This window comes from Gymnodraco acuticeps, unplaced genomic scaffold (genome assembly GCF_902827175.1).
Source record: "Gymnodraco acuticeps unplaced genomic scaffold, fGymAcu1.1, whole genome shotgun sequence".
In the NCBI taxonomy this organism is placed as follows: Eukaryota; Metazoa; Chordata; class Actinopteri; order Perciformes; family Bathydraconidae; genus Gymnodraco; species Gymnodraco acuticeps.
The window spans coordinates 142,564-161,468 of NW_022990036.1; the positions used below are offsets into that span (position 1 = coordinate 142,564).

An 18,905-nucleotide genomic window follows, 5' to 3' on the forward strand; every position below is an offset into this window, starting at 1 on the left:
GTGAAGATATTACAAACAATGTCATTGTAAAGTAAGTCAAAATGATCATGAAAAAAAGTCATAGTATATAGAATTTTGAAAGAATAATTTGTCAGAAAACAGTATAATATGATTATCTCATTAAAGTACATTTTTGGGATTGTGGCCATTTACCCTCAGCTGGTTGAACCATGCAGCTGTGACACTGGAGACTCTTGGTTTGCTCTTCACTTCAGCGGCCTGCAGTTTGTTCTGTCAGCACTAGCAGCTGTTGTCCTCTAGGGGTCTCTGTGGGCTTTGCAATAGCTTAAGCCTTACACCCACAGTCAGCCCTGCGGGGGAGGGGTGAAGTGATGGGGGCCTACTGTATCGAGAGGGATGAGTCACCTTCTGAATGCGCTGAACACAGGAGGATATCACGGTAAAGCCTCTTGTGATTAGAGGGAACTTTCCCTCATTAAGGCCAGGTTGCTATGTTTGGTTCTGCTCCTCAGAGAGCGCATTCTCCCTTCTTCAAAAATAAAATAAAACCCCCAAATAGAATCATTCATTAATCTGTGCCTCTTGTTTGAATGGCAGATAGTGATTTTTAATTAAGTGGTATTATTGTGAGGATGAGAGGATCCCGAGGTTGTTCCCTGAAGGATTTAGAGTGAATGATCTTCGCTGTACAGTTAGTCACACTTTATTCCGGCTGCAATTAATATTATAGATGTATCTATAATAGATCTATAAAATGTTACCCAAACCCTGAGATGATGTTCTTAATGTGTAGCTTTGTCCACAACACAAAAGGTATTCCGTTTATGAAACTGAAATATTCACATTTATGAAGCTGTAATATGGTCATTTTGATATTGTTGTTTATTTAAATTTCACTCAAACCTATACATTGATTATCGAACGAGTTGGCTTTTAGTCTAAACGTAGACAACTTATCAATATCTCTTTGCTGCTACCCTTTATAATCATGATGATGATGATGATGATGAATATGCAGAAGTTTGGGGTTTTCAGATTGTACACAGCCGCTGCAGGTGAACAAATATTAGCTATTAATATATCTGATTAAGTGTAGAGTCATCCGTCTTTTAACAAAAACAAATCTTAAAATTCTAACCAAAAATCTATAATCATAAATCGACCCAAATGATGGCTGCTTGGTTGCAGATCTTTTAGTCAAAAACATTTATACTGTATGTATTTATTTCATTAAAACACAAAATATAAAATACTTTACCTTTCATCCTATTTTTTTATTCTGGAAAATATCAGCAATAGTTATGAACAGAGATATTTTCAAATGTGTGTACTCATAATTATAAAAGCAGTAAGAACAATATTTACATTTAAGAAGCTGAAGCCGGTGATTTATTTTGTGCTGATTTTGTTTAAAATATTGGTGAACTTATTTATGATTATTTAAAATGGTTGCCGATACATTTTCTGTAGATATTTCATTGTTGCAGATCCATTTCTGATCAATTTGAAATGAGAAATATGGCCCCCACAATATTAAATGTGAAATGTAATAAACAGCAAAATTGATAAAAAACACTTTATATAAAAACAAATATGGCGAGATGATATGTCAAAAATACAGTGAAGACACTTTAATGTTGTAAACAAATTTTTACTGATACAGTTAAGAATATTGATACAGCAATGTAAAGCTACCATAATGCACATACCTATGGACTTATGAATCACAATGGGCACTAGATGGATTATAATAAATAGTTGAACACAACATCTGTACACAGAAACATTGCCTCATAATCCATAGAAATGTACATATACCAGTACAACATTTATAATTCCATACATTTACAAATGACAAACAAAATTGATATCCTCCATTTTTTGCCTCTCCTTACTTCTATTTTTTGAAATAAACACAAGAAACTACTGAATTTATAAGGAATTATGTACAGGTTCCTAAACAAGAAACTCCATAAAAGGCACAATTGTCTATACAACATTTACAAAAAAAAAAAGATTGGTCATTATTATAATTATATGATTGCACATACAATATGAATGTCAGCATCTGTGCTTTGAAAGGTGATTTGCAACAAAACAAACCCCTGAAAGTGTTTTCAGTCTTACAAAGTGACAAGAATTACAAAAAGAGAACAAGAAGAGCTTTCCATGTTGGGTTTTCAGGTGGCAATGACCAGTCTGTCTTCATCATCACTGGACACCTCATTATAGTCATCGATGACCTTCTGCCAGCTGGTCACTGGCGAAGGTCGTGGAGGTGCAGGATCACTAGCTCCCTCTACGGGCGACTCTTTACCACCTCTGGTCTGAGGAGCTGGTGACCGCTGCTGCCGTGGGGACTTAACCCTTTCTTGCCTCTCGTCAGTCTGTGTGAGCTCTGCTCTGCTGCCGGGGGTCGCCCCTGGACAGCTGCTGCCCTTAAGAGGGGCGGGTTGTGACGCATGCATGCAGCCCCGCTCACCTCGAGATGGCTGTTCTCCCGGAGCTCCGGGGCTGCCCTGCCAGTCTGAGAGCCCAGAGAGAGGACTGAGGCTGGAGAGAGGGCTGAGAGAAGGAATGAGGGCAGGCAGGGCGATGTTAACGAACTGCAGACCTGGGACGTGTGTCTGGGGGCCGGTGCTGCTGTGGGAAGTGGGGTTGGCAGTTAAAACCTGCAGCCCCAGGGTGGCATTGAGGGTGAGCGCTTGCTGGGATATTAGCTGGGTGGATGCCAGGCCTGTGTTGGTCAGCCCCATGAGGTTTAGTGTCTCCAGACCTAAGGGCTGTATGGTTTGAGCCTGCAGGCCGGTGACCTGCCCCAAGGGGAAGCAGGGCAACACACTGCTGATTGGCTGGGTTGACTGGCCCTCTGGATGGGGGGGAGTGATGGGAGCTGGTAACGGGCTTGTGTTTCTGTGAATGACGCTCACTGTGGGGATGGTGAGCTGGACGGGGCCGGCCTGGATTGGTACAAAGGTGGAGTAAGCTGCCAGGCCGGCGGGCACCAGCTGGATCCCCCCAACTGGGACCATGCTGTAAGAGGAGTAGGAGGGCTGTTGGGAGTGCAGGGGCAGGTGGCTGAACAGGTGTGTCTGGGTCTGTGTTCCGTATGTTTGGGATAGACTCTGTGGGCGAAAGTGCATGAGACCTTGAGAGCCATAAGAGGAAGTCTGAGTGCCCCGGTCCACAGGAAAGCCTGATTCACTGGCAACAGCAGGAGGAGCAGAGGAAGCGTCCTGTTCAAAAGAGAGAAAGTTTAATATTTGACTTAATTGTGGCTTAATTGTGGTATAAGTGATTAAAGAATTTGTTTGGATTTTTTCTAAATGTGGTTGTTTGAGGTTCTAATCCATATTCAGTGTATGGCCTACAGTAAATTGTGGTTGACAACCCCGAGTTTGGAGAAACAAACGTAAGTGTAGCTATGCTATATTCCGAAAATGCTCACCGATTTACCTTGCTGTCAGACCACCCTTTCCGACGGGGAGCAAAAGTCGCTACCAACGCTCTATTCAAAGCCACCAAACTCCATTTAAATAACATGAATTTTACCTCGCGGAACAAGGTAACAAGATCAAAGACATTTTCGGTATTTTCTTTTTAATAGGTTTCTTTCTTTGCCAAATTCAGTGTTTTCTTCTTCCTGACACTTGTCAATTGTTCTATTGGATTATGCTTTTTTGTATTCTTTTCAACCTAAAATGATAATTTAATTCAGATGTCTGAACAGAAATGAATGGTATCCTGATATTAGGGCTAATGAACATGTTTACCCTGCTGGTAGTCCTTTTTTCCCAACTCCTCTCAGGATCTACTGTAGGTTATACACTGCCCTTGGACCTCATTAAACCCCACTTTATAAATAAAAAACAGCCCTTTTTTATGAAATTGCATTCCCACCAAACCTTATCAGAATGCATACAAATATTCACCTTTTTTCAAGGCATTCACAGAAGCTTTGTAGAAGTGCCGCTCATGCAGGACTAAACGTAAGGGTATGGATAGGAAAGAAAGGAGGTGAGTGGAGAGCGGTGACGAGAGACACGATGAAAATACATGGGTCTCACCTGGCCTATCTTGGAGCCCTTGCTTGGCACTGGGGACTAGGGGGGACATCAAAGTCAGGGTAGTCGATGGACATCTGCCTGCATGGCGACATCGGGCTCATCATGTGCACTGAGTCTGTGTCTGAGGTGTAGGAGTCTGATGTGATGGCAACAGGCGGAGGAGAGTAAGGGAGTGGCATTGAGCTGCAGCAGGACCCGGAGATGGATATCTGCTTGCTCAGGGAAACAGGGCTCATCATGGGGACAGAGTCTGATGTGGTGTGGGATTCAGGAGCGGCAGGCCGGGAGAGAGATAGGGAGATTGAGCTGATTGACATCTGGGCTAGGAGGTTGCTAGGAGGGACCTCGGCCTCCTTGGATGGGATGTGCTGAGGGCTGGCAGAGACGGATGGGTTGGTAGAAAGGCCAGACTCTGCCTGGCTGTCCTCCTCTTCCTCCTCGTTGTCATCATTGTCATCATCATCAGCACCATCGGAGTCGTCACCATCCGAATCCTGTCGGTCGGCACTGCTCACTTGACTCCGGTCTCCTGCAGATGAGAGAATATGTAAGATGGAAGACTATTCTTGGGTGGATTTACAGCACATATGAGTCATCATTTGAGTTGTTCTGAAAGAATCTAAGCTATTTGGTAGTATTTCTCCCCAAAATCTTCCTTGGAATATCAATTACTTCCTGTGATACCTTGAAATTGTGGGGAAAATGTCATATTTGTATGTAAATGCACCCCTTATTGGATTCTTTATTCAGTATATAGGCAGACAAAAAAAGTTATTATTTTTAATTCAAGGTTACACAAGTGTGAGTAATTTATTCGCATATTTAGTTATTTTGGGGGTAAATTATCCCTTTATTTTTTCTTTATCATGGAGGTTTTTTTCACACAGTTAGAAAAATCCACTGCAATTCAGCGATGTTTTGAGCTGCTGCTGCAGTGCTGCACACCCTACACCACCACACGCCCCTGAGCTACATCACAGGCAGAGGAGGAAAAACAAATATGCTCTTAAGAGACTGAGACCATAGAATGCTTTCAGGCAGCTCCTCTTTCTCTTTTTTTTTCTAAAATTAGACGCAGCAATTTCCTCTTTCTAAACGCTGTGCATGCCGCCCACATGCGCTTTTAGTTAACAGAGGAAGAAGCTGCATTTAGAATTTCTAATTAGACCATGGTGAAGTTATTGATCGACATGGCAAAACAACACAAGCGAGAGACACAAACTGTGTTTTATATCTCATACCACGAACAGGGGAACTATTTAAAGAAGGGCAATCCTGTTGTTTGACACTAAAGCAAATGGGGTAAACAAGTGTATTAAGGCAAGTTTATAACCGTAAAATATCACAGAGATTATTTCATTTGGTTCATTGAGCTTTGAGCATACAAAATCGGTATGTATCTCCTTTACAGATAAGCACTGTACCTGAGTCCTCTGCATCCTGATCATCAATGAGACCTGCAGGAACCCCCATCTCCATGCATTTCTTACTGTGGGCCTTGGATTTCATGTGCTTGGTCAGATTTCCTGCAAGAGGAGAGACAGGAAGGTCTTTACAGGTGGGTAGAGCTCGAACAATAGCACAAGAAGGAGTTTATGTAAGAGAATGCGGTCTTTGGGCAAGCTGTACATACAGGGTGAGTAGCTGATAAAGACATTTTTAAATGAACGTGGGTTGCTCTGACATCGAGTACTGTTCTGCAGTGTGGCGTGGGTAGGCAAGTTCGATAGCAAACGGTGAATCATACTGTCTTGGCTTGAGAGATGGTAAAACACTATCGTTAATTTTATAAAAGGGAAAGTTATAATAACAGTTTATGGAAATAACAATATACCGTCTCAAATGGGAATTGTGAGGAGACGAATTGTATGTTCAGATCAGAGGTCGCGTTAACCGAATATTTTCCGTCTATGACGGATTTTTTTTAACAATGACGGAAAAATCTGAAAGCAGTCCGTCATTTTAACGGATTAGAATAAACTCGGAACAGCGCCAAAGTTTCTCCGCAGCGAGGCTCCGGTGTTAAGCATGCCTGCCAAAAAGGAAATGATACCGTTTCCAAATCCAACTTTGCCGTACAAATCATTGAAATGTCTGTGAGTTTTGGCTTTACGCTGTGCGCACTCCCGCGAGGTGCAGTGGGCATGCATAACACGGCGCTAACGGTTCACGAGCGTGGGCCCCGCCCCCAGTTGATAGTTGCACGACCGTGTCATGTAACCCCCCCCTGCCCGGTCCCTCCCCGGTTGACAGTTTTCTCTCTCTCTCTCTCCCCCCCCCCACAGAGTGTAAAGGCCGACGGGTAGGTAATACTGAATTTTGACGGAAATTTTACGATCCTGTCCGTCAAAATTACGGGCAGTGAAAAAGTCTAGCGCAACCTCTGGTTCAGATATACATTTTTTTTTATTCATGTTAGCATATTCATGAGGTTATATATGTATTCAGTAATGTAGAACCCACATGAAGTGCACTATATTAAAATTCAATAAAAGTAGGTTTAGAAAATCCCATACAGTAGATGGTAAACATCTGACTATTACATGTATTGTACTTTATTCACATGAATTGAGAATACATTCAGAATTATTACATTGTATTATGTATTCGTTTGATTTTCCAGAATTTCGATACTGATATAGGTTCTGAGACTTTCATACCTCTTCGTTGCATTTAAGACAATTAATAAAGGAGATCAAACATTTAGGTTGATGGGTTAATCGATAAAAGCATCTTTATCATATTATTACATATATATACACAAGTAAAGGAGCAGTGGCTTTAAACTGAATATCTGCTGACGTCTCACCTTTTGTCTTGAAGGAGAAATTGCAGTGGACACAGTGGTATGGCCGGACATCAGAGTGGGTGCGGATGTGTTTGCGTAGCATGCTTGGCTTCTTGCAGCGGATCCCACATTCCTCACAGATGTATTTACCGCGTCCACGCCCACGTACGTAAATATATTCTTCATTAGATTTGTATCTGGGGTTGCAAAGTACCAAGGCTTACACATAAAACCAAGCAACTAACATTTCTTATTGCTGTATAATATAAGTGAATTGTCATATAATTTGAAAAACAATGTTTTGTTGTTCAATCATACCCGCCATCGAATATTTTGACCCGTCTTGGTTCTGTTTTAGATGTGCTTCTTTTTTCTGAGTCGTTGCTGGCCCTGAGATTCTGTAGCACTTTACTTCTGGTTTCAACTGATAAAGACTTATGGATTATTGGTACCTGCAGAAAGAGAAAAGTCATTGATTTCTTTTATTTAAGAAACAAGGTAGCTAAAATAATAAAACTTGGAATAGTTCTTACCCTGGGCATGACATCCTTCAGCTTGGTTGAGTAAGACAAGATGTCAGATTTCCCGCTAGTTTTTATGGCCGAGGTGTGTAGTGTATTTTCTTGGATGTCTGCTTGGAGTCAAACAGAGACATGAGCACCTTGGTGGGCAACCCAAGCGGGTTATGGTTGTTGGGGCTGACAGTCCAGACAGCATATGCTGAAGTCTTCAGGTCAGTCTGTGGAACATGAAGAGGTTTCCTCTTCATCAAGAAACACCATGTGAAAGTGGGTAGCAGTTTTCAGGCTGGGAAAAGACAGGCGATGACTGTCTTTTGTGTTAACCACAGACACAGATGTGGTCAGTTTCACCTGACCACCGTGGAAGCTGGAGGGCCTTATCAGGCATTTAGCAGGAGTCCATCTTTGTTCCTCAGCTTTCCCTTGAGGCTTCAGAGTGATATTCGCTGGGATGGAGGTTCCCTGGCCACCAGTCGTAGTATTCAGGGCAGGACCAGCCTCCTCATGAATAACAGTGGTTGTGTCTTTATTCAGTCCAACACTGTCAGGTGACATAGGCTTAACATCATCAGTAGCCTGTGAGTCTTTCTCCCCATTTGTTTTGTCCTGCAGCAGAGGTGGGGCCTCCGTTTCAATGGGACTGTCCACCGGTTCAGTTGTGCAAACCTGCCTAACAAGTGTTAGCTTCCGTTGCCGGGTAACCTCTGACATCTTGGAATTAAGATAATTGACTGACCTACCATCGGTTAGGCAGGCCACACCATGCTCATCCTTAGCCCGCTTTTGGTGCTTTTCCATGTAGATGTCCAAGCTATTGGCCGGTGACAACATTCGTTTACTGGAGGCAGTGGGTTCCTGCTGCGGGCATAGAGTCACTGATGCCAGTTTCTGTGTGCAATGTAAGGACCCAAGAGAAGGTGCTCGTTCTCCAGCATTTTTATGTGTGCTAACTATTTGAGTTTTAGAGGCATCTTTCTTTGCAGTTGTTACAGCATGAGTATCACTCTCTACACTGTGAGTGGATGAGAGGCAACTCTTATTGGACAAAGAGGGCGGATGATGAATCTGCTCATGAGTTATAAGGATCTGTGGCAATGGTATAGCACCAGCATGGGTCTGATCAAATGTGGCCCTGTGCTGTTCAACTGACAAAACAACAGCCTGTGTCTTAATCTCAGAGGCTGTTGCTTGGGTTGACCAATGTATACATTTTGGAGTACATCTGTAGACTTTGTAATGCTCATAATTGGATTGGCAATGGGTATTGCTAAAAGTGGCATGGCTGTCTGAGTTCCCTGTGTGCTGGAGAATGGAAATGTTTGGCTTGCTCTCAGAGAGGGACACTGCAATTGGTATTTGGGCACAAAACTTTTATTTTCTTCAGAGTCGGCTGGTTTGTTTGGGATATTTTCCCGACAGACTAAGATCTGGCTCAACGGCTGTTGTAATTTATGGCATATTTGAACCCTTGATGTTTGGTGCCAAGGGTGTGGAAGGCCGTGGACTTGAGGCTGCTGAGTTGGGCTACCCAAATGAATACTTTGCACCACTTGCTCATTATTTTGCAAAGGTGCTTCTCCAGGATGCAAGACAAAAGGCTGAGACATGATGCGCCTATTGGCAATGTGAATCTGCTGGGGTCTATTCTGAGTTAAAGAGCTAGCATTTGTAATGGGAGGTTTATCTAGAGGTAAGACAGCTTTTCGAACAGGTTGCTGACTTTCAGGGCTAATCTTTAAAGACATTTGGCGAACTAATGGCCCCCGTCTTCTTTCAATAAGTGGCACCTGGGTAACATGGGAGATTTGTCCAATTTTATGCTGGCCAGCAGGTGAAAGAGATCTCCTAGGAGATACATTGCCACAGTCAAAGGACTTGCTACGGTATTCAGAGGAAATCTCCACAGAGGGTTGAGTACAAGTAATTTGTTCAGATACGGCACGCCTCATCATTCCAGGCACACAAGGGTGTTGAAGGCTGTTGGTAAACCTTGAGAAGGCTCTGTGATTTTTGCTGACGCACTCCCCTCTAGAAGGGCTCTCTGACCTAGATGGCCTCATCTCTTTCAAAAGAGGCAGATATGCTGGAACAACGAGAAAGACTACTGTCCCTGCTGAGGCTTCGCGATAGGCTGGACTCAAAACTGGATTCACCTGAGGAGTGTTCCATTTGAGCTAGACGAATCCTTTTCTTTTTTGGCGGGAGTTTCTCTGCTGGTACTTTGGACAAGCTCTCACTTCTCTGAGGCCAATTGAACTGATCATGAGGCTTTTCTGCTGGCTCAGTAGTCTGCGTGTCATGATCTCTGTCGGGTTCCTCTGTGACCAGAATCTCAGGAACTTGAATGTTATTTTGCCGAACCAGACGAGACTGATGGACAGGAGTAGAGTTTTCAACAACTGCTACTACTGCACCAACAGTGCATTGTTCCTTCATTTGTTTTCCATAGTCAACACTCTTGGAATTAGACATTTGGTCATGGTAGCCATCAGATGAAACATTTGTTATTGGATCTGTTTTGTGCTTGTTGAGGGGATCCTTCTCAATATCAACAGGAGAGGCCCTGTCAATAGATTCAGTCTCAAACGAATTTGGTCGGCTTAGAGAATTTGTGTGTCTAATGACAGAAGTACCACTGCCCTGCCTTTGCAACTCTCCTTTAGTAGAAGTGATGATTTGGGTTTCTCGAATTGGTGACAGTCTGGAATCTAAAGTGTTAATACCTCTTGCTATGAGCTGAATCTGAGGTAGCTTTGACTGGTTATTTTTGGGCTGTATGTCTACTATTACAGCATGCTGAGAAAAAGTCTGACTTGCCAGAGCTGTTGGTAGCTCAAAACTAACTGAACAAGGTGGATTGGTGTCAGTAGGAGATTGATCATCCTCATCTCCAACACTTTTCATTTTCCTTCTCTTCCTAATAGATATCTGTTGATCAAGTATTCCTGAGCCGCTAGTTGATCTGGGGACTATAGGCTGCATTATGTTACCATGAAAAACATCTTGATCAGCTTCTTAACTGGGATTGGCTTGTTTTTTGGACCATGAAGCTCAGAGCAGTAGAATTTCTTGTGAGTTTCAAAATTTCTCTAACTTTCTGTACCGATTACGACATGTTTCACATTCATACATTGTGCCTTTATTTTGTTGAGGCTTTCTGTTTCTGTCTTGACTTGTGCTCGAAAGATCTGCTTCTTTGTATCAGCTCTATGGAACTGCTTTGACCATGATAAGCCCTCATCCATGGAGCGAACAGTAGGGAGGCCATGCCCCTCACTTGTGGAAAAGTCCTCAACTGCTACTTGTCTGACTAAGGTACGAGAATGTATTGCTTGATTTGGGGTTGATGGGGCTGATGAAAATACATCATCACTATAAGAACTAATTTTGTCGTCAAATGACTGACAAATTCGCAGAGGGTGGGGGAGGGGGGCAACGTTAAGGGGAAGAGCTGAGTGCCCTGGTGTAGTAGGCATTGAGTTACTTCTTGTTATTGGCAAACAATCCATTGGCGGGTATTGGGAAGGTACAGAGAGGAGAAATACTGGCTTTGATTTATCTGTGGGAGTGAAGGGAGACTTGGGAATATCTGAGCTGGAACTTGACCTTCTTCCCATTGGTTTGAGATCAAACTGAAAAGAGTCTTTAAATATGTAAGATTTAGGAGAGTCTATGCTACCTCTCCTTGACAGAGATGTCCTCCTTGGCTTTACACTGTCCAGTTGCTTGTTGTCAACCACTGCCTCATTATCAGATATTAACTTTGAAATGCGTTCTTCAAGAGAGAGTGCCCTGACTTCTAATGGTGGACGCATCTGTCCTTCCGTTGCACGTGGCTTTTGCTCATTTGCTACATGCATTACTGTTGCAACCACAGGAGGGACATTGGGAAGAGTATTCTTCCCAATGTCGATGTCCACCGGTGGAGTTATCTTAACAAATGGGCTGGGTGGACTCATTGCCTGGTCAGCACTTTCAAGAACGTGAGAAGTAGCCAGAATCGGTACTTCCCAAACTGCGAGGGCTTAGTAGACATTTGATCTGCTGCTGTTGTGAAAAGTCTGTTGCTTGTTGCCTCTGAAGCTGAGCGTTTGTCCACCTAACAGGGGAGACTTGCACTGGTGGTCTTCATCTTCACTCACAGTATCCAGTGAAAGATTGTACCGTCCACCTCTTTGAGAGATGACAGGACTGTGATGCTTGATCTCATGTTGGCTATCTGGAACTCTCGTTGCCGTTGTGAGGCTGCTTGCTCAGGTGCTGCACATGTGACTCTCGGGCTATCTGCCCTCAGAGGGGAGACATTAACTGGGTATACAACAACTTTTGGAAGTGAAGCTGTTACTTTGGGCTCATGTGCCCTCTCACTGGAAGTCTGTTTAAATGACTCGAATAAGCTGAGTCCTCTTCCCCGTGGCTTGCTTGGGTTGTACCTGCACTCTGTAAACTATTTTCGGACAAAGCTGCCACACTGCTCTGTGACGAGTCAGGGTCCAAGTCTGCAGTGCTACCATCCTCATCACTGTCCCCACTGTCTTCCGCCTCCGAATGTGTCCCTAGGGCTTTGTCAGATTCTTGAGAGAGCGAGCCACCTCCAGATTCAGAGCGTGAAATGAGACCCAGTTTTATAGCATGAGCATGTGATTTCTTGTGCTTGTACAGGTTGCTCTTAGTTTTGAAAGAAAAGCCACAAGTAACACAGGGGTATGGCCTTTCTCCTGTGTGAGACCTGATGTGTTTGAGCAGCACGCTGGGTTTTGCACATGCCCGACTACAGTATTCACACACATACTTTCCGGGCTTCTTAAGCTTCTGGTCCTTGGAAACCTGGTCAGCACCAAAGTTCATCACAGTGGTCATCTGGACTTGGTTGCTGCCAGGTGTGACTGGGACCTGAATGGTTGCTGGGAACTGTTGCTGAAAGGGGCACTGGCATGTGTGAACAACTGGTGGTTGGCTTTGTGGCAACGCATTAGAGCCTGAGGGGAACAGGTGCATGGGTTAATAGTGGAGGGTTCCAGTATTAAAGCTCATGTGCAAGCTGGGCTTTTTCCGGATTTGAAGCAACAGGCATAAAATGCGGGTTGTTGGCTTTTTTTATGTTTTTTGTTGTTTTGTAGCAAGTGGGAGAGGACTGCATTGGAGTACCCTGTGTAGATGTCTGCACATTTCCCTGTATTGGTGCTGCAATGCCAATAAAGTTCCCTTGCTATCAATATAATAAGTCTGCATTATGGGAAGGTTGGCTCTGGACAGCAATATTAACAGCTGGCATTGTTGTTAAATCACCACTATATTGGGCATAAGGATGGAAGGTTTTTCAATGGCTGTGACTGCAAGGAGCTTTTCCTCTCAGCCAGTGTACTAAAGTCAGGCTCCATGGCCTGAAGTAGAACATCAAGCGAAGCACTGCTGTGGTAAGGATCTCCTTCAAAGCTGGGGTCTCTGCTGGTGCTGTCTTTGGATTGAGACACTTTAATCAACGAGCTCCCTTCACCATCAACAGGTTCAAGTGATGAAGGCCTAGATGATGTTTCTTCCTGTTTTAGCTTTTCAGTGTCAGTGGAAGATGACCCCTTGTGAAGGGATGCTGCAACAGGTTGGGCATATTGTGGTTCTTTGTTCCCACCTGGCGATGCTGAAGGATCGTGGGAAGGACTGTTCGAGGAAGAGCAACAAGAAGAAGGCGTAGTTTCCTTGGACGATGTTCCGTGAAGCGCAGTTTCAGGTGTTTTCAACTGCAGTGGCTTCTTCACGGGAGATTTTGGAATTTTCTCTAGCCGATTCTCTGCAACAACCTTTTTCCTCTTCAGGCCTTTTATAGTATCTGCATTTCTCCGACTGCTTTCAGATATCCCTGTGGAAGAAAAAGACAAAGTTGGTTCAACATCATCTTTCTTCAAACTTTTCCCAACAAATACGATATAGGCAGACTGAGCTCAAAACTCCCAAAGAGATAATGAATAATAATTCCTGTGCTGAGTTGTTGAAATGTCCTTATTATCTTCTGAAACCAATAATATTTAATTAAAAACTAGAGAGTGAATATAAATCTAACATAATGTTTTTTATATGGGGATCAACTTTTTTTTTTAAATTAAATTTAAAAATAGTGCCTTTTTCCAACAGACCGCCCAGCACTTAACAAAGGTATGGCATATATTGTTCATCTCTCATATTGAATTATATCTTTATAATACTTTTTTTAAACATGATTTTTTTACTATGTAAAGACAAACTTAAAGATTAAAAGCATAACCTTCTCATTGAATTACTGATTTTTTTTTGTAAAGTTGAACACCTTTAATCCTTATTTTTATCATTATACTTAAAGTGGACCTATCATGCTATATTTGAAAAATATATTGTAGGGCCATACCTACAGTATATAAAACATGTCTGTGAAGGTTTTTTTTCAAAATACCAAACAGATCCTGCATTTTAGCCATGCCTCATTTCGCTCTATTTGCTCTATTCCAGCCCTGTTTTTGCAGGGGCTGATTCTGTGATGTAGCTTTAATGCAAATGAGCTGCAGCTGACCACGCCCCCCCTGCAGGAGAGTGGAGCGTGCTCTGATCAGCTGCTGGGCTCTCAGAAGAGGGGGAGGAAAAGAGAGGCTCCGTCCTCCGTGTATTATTCTTATATGATTATATAGAGTCGTTATTCATTTGTTTTAAGTAAGGGATAATATGCAGCGACGCAGTCATTATGGGGAAAAGAACACCGACAGGCTGATCAGGAGCCCGACGCGAAGCGGAGGGATCTAGATCTTCTTCTTCTTCTTCTTCTCCGTCCTCCGTGTATTGTTCTTATATGATTATATAGAGTCGTTATTCATTTGTTTTAAAGCTCAATAAATAACGAAGAAGACCTTTGACCGGCACTTTTCTAATTTTGTCTGGAAGATTTAAACTTTAACGGACATGTTGACCAGTGAAACAAATCTAACTGAAACTCTGCCGCACGGTCCCCTCGTCCCTTGGAAGAGGCGGAGAGGTGGATGTTTGTCATCTGCTGGTGGACTACCGGAGAGAATTACAGCAGGAGCAAACGCTTGCCTCGGGGAGGGAGAAAAAGAGCCAGAGCGTCCACGGCGGAGAATAAACAGAAGGGCAACCATGGCAACCATGCGCGGGAAGTCTTCTTTGCTGCTTTTGTGGCAGGACTACAGCGCCACTTACAGGCCTGGCATATGTACTACTACAGCGTCTCCAGCGCTTTCGAGCGGTCTCGTGTGAACGGACACGTCTCGTGTGAACAACACTATTCCGGGCTGATGTGATGTCAGCCCGGATGGAATCTGTATCCGCTCGTTGTAGCCCCGTTTTTAAAAGATTTGGGTACGGAGGAAAAGAGAGAGGGTTGTGTTTTCTGACACTTGGTGAGTTCCCTGGAACACCGGGGACACATATTCATGTATAAAAGACGTAAAGAAGTGCATTTTGCACGATAGGTCCCCTTGAACTTCTATAGTTAAAATTGGATCAAAATGTATTTAATAATTAAGACACATCATCCATTCCTTACTTTTTATTTATTTGCTGTTTGACTAACAGCACAGAGGCCCTCGCTTCATTACATGACATTGTTGACGTACGGAGGCTCCTCTGATCAGAAGTCCTTTCAAAACTGCATTCCAATTATAAAGTAGTATGTTTTTTTAAAAGGGCGCACCCATACCATGCTGTCCCATTCGTCGGGTTGGCCCGGCATAATGATTTAGGCATGTGTTTTTAAGGACATGTTGCATAAGGTTTTAACAGTGCCCTGTCACAGTTTCCTGGCTTGTGTAGGTATTTCCCAAGATGAGGTCAGGGTTCTTCCAAGGTCTCCAGTATAATTAGATTGAGGAACGCCTCGTCTTTACATAAATTAATCCATTCTCTACACAAACACAACTGTTTTAAAGCAGCAAACAACCAATATAACACACATTTAAAGCAAACTCTGTGATCTTTGATAACTCGTTTTAAAAAGAAAAACATTTGTATTAATTCATTCTGAAAACGTGGGAGAAGGATTTATTTTCCTATCAGAGCTAAGCAAGTCTGAAAAAAAGATGCCAGGAATTCCCCATGATCTTCAATAAAAAAAATACTTCAGTGTTTCCCATACATTGATTAATTTGTGGCGGGCCGCCACAATTAAATATGGTCCACCACAAATAGATCTCCTAAAAAAAATTAATATGAAAATGTTTTTTTTTTGGTGGTCTAATGGATGGTGAGGTGGGCTGATGATCGGAAGGTTGCAAGTTCAAACCTTGCATTTATTTTGTTATTTGAGGGGGGGTTCGGGAAATTTAATGTAAAATTAAAACCGTGCCTGAAAGATTAAGCGAGAAAGGGCTACTGAATGAATTAACCTCTTTTTTAAAAGCGGTTTTCAAAGGGATTAACCTTTTACTGGCAGGCCTTTATAGAGGATTGAGATATTCTTATTTGTGCTACTTTCTATTTGGAGTCTCCACCCAATCTCAATTACAGTGGGTGATATCATCAAAGCTTGCACGTCCTTCGTATAGCCTGTTTTTCTTTGAGTAAGATGTTGCAGTGATAAGTTTCACTAAGCTTGTACAGACATCATGAAGCTGCTTGGGTTTGAAAAAACTGGCTGTTAATTTAGTTACATAACACCAACTTGACAAAAGAAAAAATCTATAAAGCAATGCAATATCTGTGAAGCAAATATTATCTGCAGTGTTATCATTTAACTTTCTGCAGAAAGTCACTGCCAAAAAAATAAACACAAATATATTTTAAAAAGTGTGCCACAACAAGTCTAAAAACGTTGCAATGTTAAATATTAGTGAAATTCAACTTTGATCTTGCACATAGTTTTACTGAAACAGAACAAAATCAAGGGAGATGGCTACTGCAAAGATCCAGATGCTACACAGCAACTAACTGTTATTATTAACTTGACTAATGTGTCAATTTAGCATTCTTTAAAGGGTGAAATACAAAAATCAATATAGAGTCTAGGGACATTTTTGATTAACCAATACTACAATACAATACTTGTGTCTTGCACAACTAACAAAAAAACGTTTTGGCTAGGAAATTACATTTATTTATTTTGTGCTTTTACTGAAAAGCCTATTTGTATTCCTTTTAAACAACCAGGTGATGAAAAACAAAACATCCTTTGTATGAAAAAAACTACTTAATTTTTGAAAAAAACCCACATTTACTTTAAATTGTTTAGTCATGAAATAGAGCATATCTTACCTTTCTGTGAGCCTTTGGGGTCTTTAAGTTCTTTCTGTGCCTCTTCAATTTTATCTGTAAGACAAGAAGAGAAACCATTTTCAGCACAGATGCACACAGACTCTTGCTGAACAGCGAAGGCAGCGCAGAATGTAACCAATGATACTGGGGATGCTTTCCACAAGGCTGTAGCAGGGTGAAGGTCTCTCAAATGAAAAACAGATATTCTTCCATAGCTGAGAGAGATTCCATTATGGAAAGTTCTGTAATTATGAGGGGGGGGGGCAAGCCCTGTGTGCACACACAATAACACAAGCATGCACGCACACCCACGTACAGAAGTAACAGCGTGAGTAAGTATGAAATGCAGGTTAAAGTTTGCAAACTAGTCATTATGGAGGGTTCATTCGAGCGCTAACCCACAGATTAATTTGCATATTTAAATGCCATTTACTTCCCTCGGGGGAAATTCTTCCATACTTCACAATCATCACCCACAATCCAGCAGGTGAAGAACTTGTTTCTGTACAAACCATACGGACGTGTGGGAGGTGACGCAGTATTCAGTGTGTGTTACTGCAATCAATATTTGTATTCAGTTCAATGTTTACATTTATTTATTTTTTAAACTTGAAAATAATACTAAAACTTATTTTAATTTTTTTCATTTAAATAATGAAACATGCCATTTGTTGTGTTTTAGTAGTACTCTGGAAGGAGCATAAATAGCAGAACTCAGTACACTTAATGTTTTTCTCAATTCTGCAGCCATACCAGGTGCAAACTGTTATTAGTTTGTTGTTACAATAAAGAAAAACTTTTTCCTCACAATTACTTATTCAGTCTAGTATGTGAAACATATTCAGCTCACCACAAGCTTTTTTCCTGTTAACTGTATTAAATATTCAGGTTGATGTGCAAAGAAATCCACAAAATCAATGTGCTCAAGCCAATCTTTTTGTATGAATCCGTAAAAACAAACACTGCACGCGATACAGTACGTCTTCATCACACTCAGAGGAAAAAGGGTGCTTACTAAAGAAGCCCCCCATGTCTCTGCCTCCTCCAACCATGGAAACTCAAAGGAAAAATAAACCCTCTGTGGCTTCTCTGCCCTGCACATGACATTACACTGTGCATGACGAGTCCTCGAGGACCAACGGTAACAATTTAGTCGAAGATTGCACAAACGTTAATGGAGGGTGAAAGAGGATGTTCTTCTGTGGTTCCCAAAAATCACAGAGCGATGCCGGGAATACTCGGAGGAGGGGTAAACCCGAGCGGGCCAAGGAAGAGGTCAGTAGATTATGTCATCATATGTATGTGTGTGTGTATGTGTTACTATAGTCACACCCTTCCCCATCTCTCTCTGTATCCCAGGCACAGATTACATAATGCGTCCCCACCCCTCCCTGTGCTGCCGTGGAGCAAAACAAAGGCACCCTGCCAGCAGAAACACAGCAACCGAGGCTCGTGAGGAGAGGGCAGAGTGTTTGTTTATGTTTTTGACGGAGAAGGTTTGTTTGTCGGGCTCTATTTACATATACATGTTCATGTGAAAGCCCTTCAACAGAAGGAATCAGGTAGGTTGTGCTGCCAGTCCTGGCAGTGAACACAGAGGATCCCGAAGCTTCCCTCGTAGTTTCCACGGCTCAACCTCACAGCTTCCTCAAGAAAATATCCGTTATTGCAAAACCGATTTGAGATAATAATGGTTATTTAGTGGTTACAAGATTTGGAGGTGGATTTTCTACGAGCTAATGCTACATTAGTTGCAGAGATTGACACATATGGCTTGTATTAGACCCACAGCCGCGGTTGATTACTGACAACACAATTCCTATTAGCGGTTGTGTGCGGTAGGAGACACGAGTGTAAGCTATCGGATTGCTTTTTTTACGTAACAAGCCACAAAGAAGACCCCTCATGCTGAATGACATGGCATGGAAAATAACAAGAAATACCTAAATCAGTGGAAAGGGACAAGGCCGCCTCAGAAAAGGAAAACATATATTCCATGCACAGCAGGGAATGATTATAGGGTCGGTCATATTCCCTCATTATAGCTGTTGGGGTTTCTCATGGTGATATTACACTACATATTTTACTATGGAGGCGGTTAGACTCATGAAATCTGTGTAATTGTAGTGTAAGCACAGGAAAACAATAAGAGGGATGTGTGCACACATGTTGCCGCTTTTGAAAACATGAGCACATGGCTAAAAAACATGAGCATGACATTTGAGGGAAAACACAGTAGAGGGATACTAAACACAAGAAAGATCAGAGCTTAATGCTAAACTGTTTACAAGTGTGGTCTTAAACAAAAGAGGACTTAATTTTGTACCGCAGACAAAT

General features: G+C 42.3%; 1 protein-coding gene across 1 annotated transcript; it reads right to left on the reverse strand.

Moving 5' to 3' along the window:
* Positions 1–1,591: 1,591 nt before the first annotated feature.
* On the reverse strand, positions 1,592–16,906 carry hivep1 (HIVEP zinc finger 1). Its single transcript, XM_034215115.1, is given in 24 exon segments — positions 1,592–3,197; positions 4,029–4,063; positions 4,066–4,557; positions 5,453–5,554; positions 6,838–7,013; positions 7,135–7,268; positions 7,350–7,424; positions 7,427–7,606; positions 7,608–8,519; positions 8,522–9,300; positions 9,303–9,348; positions 9,350–9,388; positions 9,390–10,348; positions 10,351–10,423; positions 10,425–10,511; positions 10,513–10,569; positions 10,571–11,314; positions 11,316–11,429; positions 11,432–11,499; positions 11,502–11,735; positions 11,738–12,386; positions 12,388–12,642; positions 12,644–13,194; positions 16,569–16,906. Coding segments are annotated over 24 exon segments (8,115 nt in total). The 5' UTR covers positions 16,867–16,906; the 3' UTR covers positions 1,592–2,141.
* Positions 16,907–18,905: the final 1,999 nt, after the last annotated feature.